We start from the raw sequence: 10,805 nt of genomic DNA, 5'->3' as shown, positions 1-10,805 counted from the left end.
TTTAGAGCACACTGTCATACTTTTATCATTTTAAATGCTTTTCATTCATCAGCAGTTACATTTAGTTTGTATTCTTAGCTATATTAAAACAGTATCCATAACACATTTACTCAGTTTTCCAAGACCAATTTTGGAATTTTGGGGGCATTTGGAGTAACAAGGGTGTCTTTTGAGAAATTAGACATTATGTCTTTTAACACTTTAATGGCCAGAAAATACCATTTCATCACTTAATCTGGCCTCTTGTATCGCATTTCACCTCAGCATTTATTTGTGTATTCTCTGCAATGTTACAGTATTTTTAATGTACATGTGAATATAAACCATTTATATCGAGGTGAAATGAGAAATTCTGCTTCTTTTTTTTTTTTTTTTTTTTTGTGTGTGTGTGTGTGTGTCATTACAGATGTAGTAAACATAGGTACCCTTTCACGTTAATCATTAAATAAAAGAAAGGACAATTGACATGGTGCATATCTGGCACCCCATCCTCACTGCCTTGCCTCCTCAACTTTCATGGCCCATGCACGAAGAGAGAATTTGTCACTTAGCCTGAAAAGGACAGAAAGATGAGATGAAAGCATCACAATGGGATAATCCTATTACTGTAATTAGGGAATCATCATCTATCACTTCATCTGTAAACAAAGCCTTTTGTTTTCACTCCAGGACTTCCTGAGACAGTGAAGGCAGTCAACACTCCTTTCTCTCTTCCAGTGCATGCAAAACCTGTTTCATTATATATTTCTTATTTATTTTCTGTCATCATGGGACAAAAAAAAAAAAAAAAAAACTATTAACACCCGATGTTTTTAATCTATGAATTTAACAAACCATAAGAGAAGCTGATTAAAATGTTAACTATTGAACCATCTGAAATCTATTGTCTAAAGCAGTAAAACAACATTCTTGGAATAATGGAGGTATTGAAGCTGACGAGAGAAATGCTAGAGGAAAAACAGTAAAAATATTCCTCAGCTAATGAAAGACCAAACAAGTACTGAAAACTGAAGACAAAGTTTGAAAGTTCCTCTGAAGGAACAATTAAACATTAACAGAAATATACAAATAAATGTGTAGAGTCAATAAGTTGTGCTCAAACACTCCATAAAATTGCAAACAGTCTCAAACATGATAAACATCATTTCAGAGCACATTTCCCTCGTTCTCAGCTCTCTCCAGATCAAGGTACTAGCCTGTAAATCTGTATCTTAATATTATGCAATTGCCTACTACCCCATGCTTCTGAAAAGTACAGAAGGAGGAAGGAAGAAACAGCCAAATTAATGTATAAGAAATTACAATACAGAATTCTGTCTGGTTTATTCCTTTTTAGTGGCTTTGACTACAGAAATAATTTCCATGTTACTTACTTGTTTCATATAGAAAGTTTTTCCAGTTTAATCTCTCTGAATCACCCCTTCTATTTTGAAAACAAATAGTAGTGTCCATTCTACTTTCTGTTGCATTCTCTTTTACATACCCCTTTAAAGGAGAGAGCCCATGGCTTTTCCACATTATGTCAGATGGACATTTCCCCTAGGACTTCAGTCATTCAGAATTTTCAGAATTCAGTCATTTAAGAACTGCTTTTTGATACACAGACTGAAATGACTATCAATTGTAGTCCACTTTAAATAATGCCACCTTGGTGCAGGTGAATTGCACCGTAGACAACTACATTTAAATTAGTGACTCTTGTATTTTTCCAGTATGACAAACTTTTTTTCATTTTTTACTGACAGCTTGCTAGTTTTCTAATGATAGAAAGCTGATAGTTTGACTATCAACATTCACCGTGCTTTACTATTAGATTTAAGTGCCATCACTAATTGCTGACGAAATGCATTGACTCTTTCTTTCTGGGCTGGCCACTTCAAGATGCAGCGAGATCTGAACATTCCTCTTCTCAAGCAAAGTGCATGATTCAACTTGTAATCTTGGATGTCATGAATAAAGACCAGTATGATGGAGTCCCGACTTTGTTCAATAGCTTGCTGAACAGCATGATACACCTTAAACCTGAAGCAAAAATAAGACAAAAATGTATTTTATTTCATGCTGGGGAAAGAAAGGACAAATAGTTCTTTTGACAGCTCACATACTAGCACATTAGACCCTGATTTTATAAACGGATTTTAATGTACATTCAGTGATAAGAAAGTGTTACAACTTGTGTTAAATTACTTTTTAACTACAGAAAAAATTACGATCTAAAAATATAATCTAAATCGTACAGTCTTTTCCTTCCCTTTCAAGATCACTACAAAGAAGTAATGAAAATAGTTGTTTAAAGATAAATAAAAATCATCTTTGTATGCTAGTGATCTCAACAACAAAACTTGTTACTGTGTTTCAAATGTGTAATTTTGGGAAAAGCAATCTACAGAGGTGATATTGACAGAGGTTCAAATATCCATTAGTGTACATGTAGAGCACTTAAGTTTATTAATTTTGTAACTGTTCAAAAATTTTGATATACTAAAGTAGAATTTGCATTGAATTTGTAATTAATCTACATAGCAAAAATAAGGATTACCTTGTTAAAAATCTATTAAGAATTTTGTCCCCTTACATACAGTGTTTTATGTTCTACTCACTTCTTGCACCAGGGATCCTTTAAGAGATGCTCAGTCACAACAAAAATAATCTTCCTGCTCCTTCTTATACTGTTAATTATGGCTTCAAATTCTGATATGCCTGCTTCAAAGTCCCGTTCTTCTAAACAAAACCTAACTTCAAATTGCTTATTTTTTTCCAGAGATATGAAATTCTTTAACACCCAATTCCTGTCGTGTCTTGCATGAATAATGTAAGCATCATAATCATACTCTTCCTGTAGTCTATCAAGTTCTTTAAAACCAAGTATTCGATTTACTGAAATGTTCCAGTAGAAAGCTATCCTCCACCCTTCAAAATGGATGAGAAGAACAATAAAAATGAGTAGCATCACAGCTGTAGTAGTGATCATAAACAGAAGCTTAAATGGAGCACTGTCTTTGCAGGCTGAGCTATCAAAATGCAATACCAGAGTACCATGATACTTAGGCGGAGTGTTGCAAATGTACTGAGACTGCAATCCAGGTATATATGCTTGGGTCGCATTAAGCCAACTAGCAAACCAAGCAATACTTTCACAGGTGCAATCAAATGGATTGGAATCCATCTCTAGTTTTCTCAAGTTCTTGAAAGCTGAGCCAAACACTTCTTCTTCAACTGAGGTTATTAGATTTTTCTGAAGGTTCAATGAATTCAGAGAAGTTTGGTCACCAAATAAAGTTGCTGGAAGCAGATTCAAATTATTTGATCCTAAATCCAAATATTTTAACTGAAACAGACCCTTGAAAACCTGAACTGGAATCTCATCAAACCCATTTGATTTTAAATTTAGAACATGCAAGTTGGGAAGGTCTTTTAAAAAAAGAACAGGGCCTCCTGGATTTGCATGTTTCCAAAGTCGAGCTAAATTATTGTGCTGCAAATTCAGAATATCAAGTTTGTGAAGTCCATCAAACAAATCTTCCTTTATGTTTGCTATGTTGTTATTGCTGATGTCCAGGACAGTCAAATTTTGTAGAGGATGAAAAGGTGAAGGAGAAATTGCCAGATTACTGCAACCTACCTTCCTTAACATCAGCATTCTAAGGCTTGGAACGAAAGAGAATGACTCACTTCGCAAAGTCAAGTTTTTGTTATAGGAAAGATAAATATATTGTATGTTATTGAGACCTTTAAATTCATGACCTGTGAGCTCTTGACTAATTTCGTTAAGACCAAGATCGAGAATTTTCAGGTGTCCCAAGCAGGAAAATGCTCCACTTTCTATTGTATAGATTCTTGTTTTTGTGAGGTTGAGAACCTGCAAGCTGGAATTAGCAAGCGATAAAAATGTTGTATTAGTTATTCTTTGTAAGTTTATGTTGCAGTTAGAAAGACTCAGGTATTTCAGGTTGTTCAGACCTGTGAACATATTAGTAGTGATTCGTGGAAAATTGTTATTATCCATTAAAAGGTACTCCAGGTGGTATAACCAATGGAAGGAAAAATCTTCAATTTTCCCAGTGAGCGAATTTATCAGATTCAGATGTTTGACGTTGGACAATCCATAAAATGAATGTGAAGATACATGAATACTGTTATCCTTCAGGTTTAAGTACTCTAAATTTGAAAGCCACTGAAATGAGTCGTCTTCTATCACAGAGAGAGAATTTTTGGAAAGGTTTAAAACTGTGAGATTTGTTCCTTGCAGTCCCTGGAAAGTTGTCTTGTTAATGTATGAAAGCTTCACATGGCTCAGTGAGAGGTTCTGAATTGCTGTGTTTGATAATTCTGTACAAAGTTTCTCTGTGCGATTTTCACCAAGTTCAACATTGTTCAGTATAAGGCCAAACAGATTTCCAATTGCACGTAAACATCCTGTGTGAAACTAAAAGAAAAGGAAAAAAAAAATGGCCTAAGCAAGGGGATTACAGAAGAGAATTGACCCGCAAAGCCTAAATCTGGGAAGCGTATTCAAGTGAAATCATCAAACAGAATAAAATTCCCAACTTTTTCCACACCTGAGTTTAGACAAACTTCTTGGAATACTGTTTCACATGCTAGTGGTTCTAAAATTCTAATACAATTATAATTTTGAGTGGTACTATTTTAGAATAAATAAGAGGTTTCTTAGTCAGATGAAAGTTGATTACAATTGTGTATCCAACTAGCGAATTTTTTTTTGCTGCAAGTATCATAGAAATAGAGATAATCTCTTTTAATCTTCCTTTTATTGATTTCTGCTAAGGATACCAATATACTAGAGCAAAAACAGATGTAAAAACAATGATTTAGGCATTCAGTTAAAACAAGAAGAAAACCATCTGAACAAAATCTATATTCATGAACCATGATACTACACACTTCCATGATATAAATTGCAAGCCTCTGTTATAGTGCTGACCCCTCATTTGATTTCACATGCCAGCTGAATAATTAAATACTCCATTTATCAGTGCAATTCAAATGCATAAGGCTGCTTTTCAGATAGCAGTCCTGTAAATTCAGAGCAAGCTAAACTAGCATAAAGTAGCTCTGTCAAAGTCCCATCCACTTATCCACCGGCTGTACACTTGTTGCCAGTATGGATATTCATGTGGTCATATAGGGAACTAGCCTGGCTACAAGATAACTAAGCCAAGAAATCTGTAGAGTTTCCTCAAGTGAGCTAGTCTATGGCCTTATTACAGTTTGCACCAGCAACAGAGAGGCATGAAGCCTAGAGGCCAACCAATTTGGAACTGCAGGAACTGCAACACTTAACATTACTCTTTAATGAATTGTGTTTTAACACTGAGAGGTTCAGAAAGAACAAGGTAGAAAGCAGTGAGGTAGGTGGCAGAGCAAACAATGCCTTTTTTTTTTTTTTTTTTAAGTGAAGAGTGAATGTACTTCTCTGTAATGATTGTTTCTGTGGAGTAGCCCAAATACACAAATGAAATTTCTCTCTGATAACTAGAAAGGGAGACATAGATTGTTTAATTAGTCTTTCATAATATCATATTTTCTCCCTGACTTAGAAAGATTTTTTCAGCTGTTCACCTTCAGTTTATACAAAAAAAAAAAAAAAACCACTGCATAGAATATACATGATGAGGGCTCACAGAGGTAGAATCATAGAATGGCTCAGGTTGGAAGGGATCTTAAAACCGTCTGGTTCCAACCCCTCAAAGGTTCCAACCCCTGCTAGCTACTCAATCTATCTCTTGCTTGAGACTTCTGATCTGCATGAGAACACCTCTTTCTGATAAGTGTCAGGAAAATAATTGTGTATTACTATTGAGGGTCAGGAGCAATTCTGTGTATAATAGAATGGTTTTAACTTTGATCTTGGTGGATTCAAATTATATGTATAAAACATAAGCCATACAATCAGCCATACAATCATATGAGATAAGTCAGGATAGTTCAATTTTGTACTTACACCAGTTGAATTTCTGTTGAAATACTTCCTACCTCTTTCAGGGGATTTGATGACAAATCAAGACTATTCAATGAAGTGTTGCTAAGAAAACTGAGGTCCTCCTTTTTTAACTCAGTGATTTGATTGCCACACAACACAAGCTCACGGAGGTTCTTCAGCTGCTGTTGCAATCCTAAATTTGCTGACTTCAAGTGATTATGAGTTAGATCCAAAATATTCAAGTTCTGCAGAGAAGATGCAAACAGAATCATAAAAAATATTTTTATGTAATAAAAAAATTGAAATATTGCAGTTGTCTAATTCATGAGAAATTGGTTGCAATACTACAAATAGTACTACCAAAGCTGGCTATAGTCCTTCACACTTAGTCGAGAGTCTGCAGTCCTGTGATGCAAGCCAGTGCATTTTATATAACTGAACTGGAATACTGAGCATGACAGAAATGTTCAGCCTTGCCCAAAACCACAGCTGTGCTCATTAGAACACTGTAGGACAATTAGTTCCCACACATTGCCTCTATGTTCTTTTGTCCTTAGGCTCTTCCTTGACCCCCAACCTCATAAATGCCACAGAGAATATTTAACCACATAGGAACTAGCAGGAAAAACAAAGGCAGCTAAAAGCCTTCTTATTCTTTCAGTCCCCGAAGCCCTAGGAGACACTACATTTAGCCTAGGCATCAGTCTTCACAGTCTGAGTGTTTATGCCTTGACCTTGAGAATTTAGGCTAGCTACTGTTTTTAGACCTCATGCAACTCAGACTCCTGACCAGCCATTCCACCCTATGCTTCATCTGCTGCTGCTATTCTTTCAGCATGGATTCTGTATGGAGTGATGCCTTGATGGCATGCAGCAGAGGACAGGGGAAGGAGAGCGTTGACTCTCAGGGATGGCTGGGACTTCAGTGTGTTCTAACACAAGAAGCCACTAGGCCTTTTCTTTAGAAAAAGGATGAAGAAAGGTTATATGCTGGGTATTTTCAAACGGAAATAGGCAGCTGTTTTGTACACACATACTATAAATTCCCCATATATACTTTATTTACATGAAAAGGTGCATTTTTAGCTTACCTCCAGGGTCTTGAAAGGATCATTTTTTACATCTATTATGTTGTATCCTAGATTGAGCTCAGTCAGGTTGGTGCAGGAAGCAAATGCTCCGTCAGGGAGCTCATGCAATTGATTATGTTCTAGCACCAAAATTTGCAACAGGGGCAAATTTTTGCACAGTTCTGGTTGCAGTTTAGAGATGATGTTGTATCCTGCATTTAAGTAAACCAGCTTGCTATACCTGGTCAGGTTTGCATGACATAGTTTTTTTAGCTGATTATGAGAAATGTCCAAACCAGTTATATTGTTTGGGAGATCAGAAGGAATTTGAGTCAGTTTTAGGTGACTGCAGTCTGCCATTGTATTTCTGATTTGACATTGTTTTCCAACTGATGCACACAGCAAGCAGACAGACACCAGTCTCAAAGATAAGCTCTTCCAACAAAGAATATCACTTCCCATGGCTTTATCTGCAAAGGCAAAATGAATTTGCATTACAAATTACAGTCATTTTGACACAATTCATACATTATAACTTAACCTGAAGGCTAAGCAAGCCAGGCACAAGAAATCATGTAGTTTTATATGGAGCAAACACTGATTATTTTTTACCTATGGAAAAGGTATGTTTAATAATCACTCTTTGCTGGAAATAATTATGTTTAAAAATCTACCAATGGTTTATCTATAATCAGTGCAAATTTTCAATCATTTTCCTTTTTCTGATTAATTTTGGATTGATTTAACAAGCATAAAGTACAATAAATATGACAAATTATGCACAGGCCCTTCAGTGTTAATTATCTATGCTCTGAGCTTTACTACACTTTAATTATTTATAGCTATATGCAGTAAGAATGCCTAATATAAATGCCACTTCTTTATTTTACAATTCTTGCCAGTTTTTGTTTTACTAGCCACTCACACAAAATTCTAACCATCTATTTTTGTTTTGTTGCTTGTCTAACTTTAGTTAGAGCTTTAATAAAAGAAGGAATACCAGGCTATAGAAAGGCGAATGAGAAAGAACAAACTAAACCTGTACTGACCTAATAAAAAATAGAAATTAAAAAAAAAAAAAAGAGAGAAGAGCCAAGCTGTAGAGAAAATGCTGTCCATAGATTCAAGGCATTTTTAGGACAATTTAAAATGTCCTAATAAAGATTCAGTTCCTTGCTGGCACTGCATGTGGACCTGCCCTGTCCTTTGTGGCTCACTCAACCTGGCTCTCCGCTCACCTCCTGCTGGCAAGGGAACAGGGGAGGTGAGGGGACAGCACGTAACCGAACCTGGCAGTCCCACAGGCAGCTTGACCTGCTACACCTGCAGCTGAACACAGCCCCCTATCCCTCCAGCTGAGGAATATGAAGCACTCGTTGTCCTTCCTCATTCCTCTGCAACCCAGGAGCTGGAAGAGTGCAGGAAACCAAAGGGGGAGCTTGTTTGATGCCTCTAGCCTGCATACGTTTGAGGGTTGTTTTACGAAGATAAGATAGCTGCCAGGCTCCTTGGTAATTATTGCCAGTTCATCTTTAAAGTTTGAAAGGAGCAAGAAATGCACGATACAAATATAAGCCCCAGTTCTTTGGATGACTTCCAGTGAGGCTAACAGGGCTGCCTCCTTGTGCTTGGCCATTTTCATTGCAGGAAGTCTGGAAACAGCTTTAACTGTTTCATGCTTTGGTTGGGAATCCAGTGAAGTAAACACACCCCCGCTATCAGCTTTAAAAGACAAGGTTACACAATAATATTTAAGGGACGGCAGACAGAACCAGAACCATCAATATTGTTAGGAAGAATCTTAAAATTGGAGAACTGTAGCAAGGGATCCTCCAGCATCTCGTAGTGAGTGATATTCCCACTCCACCGGTGATGTTTGCTGTTTAACATAAATACCTCTTGCCAGCTGGGGTCCTCACAGCAAGACACAAGCACCCAAGCACACTCTCATTAAGCAAACAGCAAGGGCACCGACTTTGTGCAAGCCCAGAGAAATCTATGACCAGGGAAACTGCCAAACGCCTGAGCAGTGCTTTAGCTTCGCCTCTCTGATACCCATATTTATTACAAATACCTGAAGAACAGCGTCTACTTACCACTGTGGGCTTTACCTCCTCCAGTCTGGGGGCATCCAGGCACTGCACATGTTCCTCAGTGCATGAAAACCATCGGGAAAGAAGCTGCCCGGAGCCGGAAGGAGAAGTGAAAACGAAAGTGAAGATGGGCAAGCCTCTGTGCCAGCAGGGCAGCTGCTGCTGGAAGTGCACAGGGGTTTCACAGATGAGCAGCATCACACAACCCAGCAACAATCCTGGCTAATTCCCGTGTCTCTGAAAAAAAAACTGAGGACATATCCCAAAAGCAGATATGTTACTAACAGGTTACTGGCATAGGGATATTACTCTTATGTGGAAACAATGCACCATAAGGGTCCTACAGAGCCAAATAAAGTATGCCTCTTTAAAAAGGGAACGTAAGTGACAGCATAATATATTAATTGTAAGATACAGTAATCAAATATTTTCTATTGCAATAAAATAAGGAAATGATTCCTAAAGTCCAAATAAAAGTTTCAGGTACAGCTTTTAGATGTTTTTCCTTTTAACACAATTTGTGAATTCGCATTTTCCAGGGACCTGCTCATCACTTTTCTGGAAAGAGAGGACTTGTCCAATACATGCATCTGGCTGTGACAAAAGGTCCTGCTGCTTGGGCTACATTGGCATTGGTGCACCTGTGTGTCGCAAATCAGGAGGCTCACAAACCTCTCATTCAAGAAGCCTCTGCAGGGCTCATCCAGCCATATGCTCAGCTCACATTTTCAGGTAGTCCCTGAAGTACAGTCACTGGAGTAGAGTGAGTAGCCGAAGCACTTGCCTAGAAAAGAGTAAAAGTGGCCATAATCCTTCCTTCAAAGCGCTTGAAATCACAGCCCGAAGGAAAATGTTAACCCTCCACCTGCCAGGAGCTCTGGGAGGGGAGGGAGACTGTGCTGGCTGCCACCCTGTGTCCTGTTAAATCTGGGACCACTGGCAGCTTGGCAGTGCTGGAGAGCACCGGGAGGCAGAGCAACTGCCTGGTATAAACTAGTACTTATCCTTGGAGTTAGGACACCAAAATGGACAGCAGAACCACGCTCCTTTGCAGCTGAGATGTTCTAAGGCCTGCTTCACTCCCATTTCATAGTTAAATTTTTGTCTTCCATTTTAGCTTGCTGTGGGAAGAATAAATTTGTTCCTTGCTGCCCCGTGTGCTTCTGCAGAGATAATTTGATAGTAAATGCTGTCACACTAAATTACTCTGAGGAGGATCTTCCCTCTATGTTTTACAACTCTGCTGCTCTGGAACAGAAGGGATTGCATTGATGGCAATGAAACAGAATAACAAACAACCTTTGCAGAGCATTATTGTAGCACAGCAACACTGTCAGGTATTTTGCATCCCATTTCCCTCTACACCATACTCTTTGCAAGGTGAAAGCTGCTCTTTGATCTCACCTCTCAACTGATTCCTGCTCAACACCTCTAGCCATTTTGCAGCATGATTTGGAAGAACCAGCAACTTACACTGTGCAAGGCAGACTCTAGGGCATAAACAGACAGTGCAGGTTCACCAAGTACAGGATTTCTGAGGCAGAGGACAAAAGTTGACACATCTGTGCCTATTTCAGTGATGTGAAATCACATCAGGTTCTCAAGTTTCCATAACTTCACTGTAAATTAAATGGCAGTTGTGTTTTCAAGACCTGTAAAGGACATGGTGAACTCACAGTGAAGGAAAAAGTCAAGCAGTCC

The 10,805-nt window shown here is 38.0% G+C and overlaps 1 protein-coding gene across 1 annotated transcript; it reads right to left on the bottom strand.

The window, feature by feature from the left end:
- Positions 1-387: 387 nt before the first annotated feature.
- On the bottom strand, positions 388-10,598 carry TLR3 (toll like receptor 3). The gene is made up of 7 exons (XM_068681431.1): positions 10,578-10,598; positions 9,777-9,888; positions 9,108-9,353; positions 7,033-7,481; positions 5,995-6,186; positions 2,601-4,426; positions 388-2,022 (listed from the first exon to the last, which is right to left on the bottom strand). The coding sequence occupies exons 4-7, from the start codon at positions 7,471-7,473 to the stop codon at positions 1,794-1,796; spliced, it is 2,688 nt and encodes an 895-aa protein (XP_068537532.1). The 5' UTR covers positions 7,474-7,481; positions 9,108-9,353; positions 9,777-9,888; positions 10,578-10,598; the 3' UTR covers positions 388-1,793.
- Between the last annotated feature and the right edge of the window lie 207 nt (positions 10,599-10,805).

The sequence above is a fragment of the Anas acuta genome, chromosome 4, assembly GCF_963932015.1.
Source record: "Anas acuta chromosome 4, bAnaAcu1.1, whole genome shotgun sequence".
Lineage (NCBI taxonomy): Eukaryota > Metazoa > Chordata > Aves > Anseriformes > Anatidae > Anas > Anas acuta.
This window is presented reverse-complemented; position numbering and strand designations above follow the sequence as displayed.

Excerpts from the sequence above, each read along its gene's own strand:
- TLR3 (XM_068681431.1), bottom strand. The coding sequence starts at position 7,473 with ATGGGAAGTGATATTCTTTGTTGGAAGAGCTTATCTTTGAGACTGGTG. Across the intron at positions 4,427-5,994 it reads CATCAAATCCCCTGAAAGAG|TTTCACACAGGATGTTTACG; the intron begins GTAGGAAGTATT and ends CTTTTCTTTTAG. Across the intron at positions 2,023-2,600 it reads AAGGATCCCTGGTGCAAGAA|GTTTAAGGTGTATCATGCTG; the intron begins GTGAGTAGAACA and ends TTTTTGCTTCAG.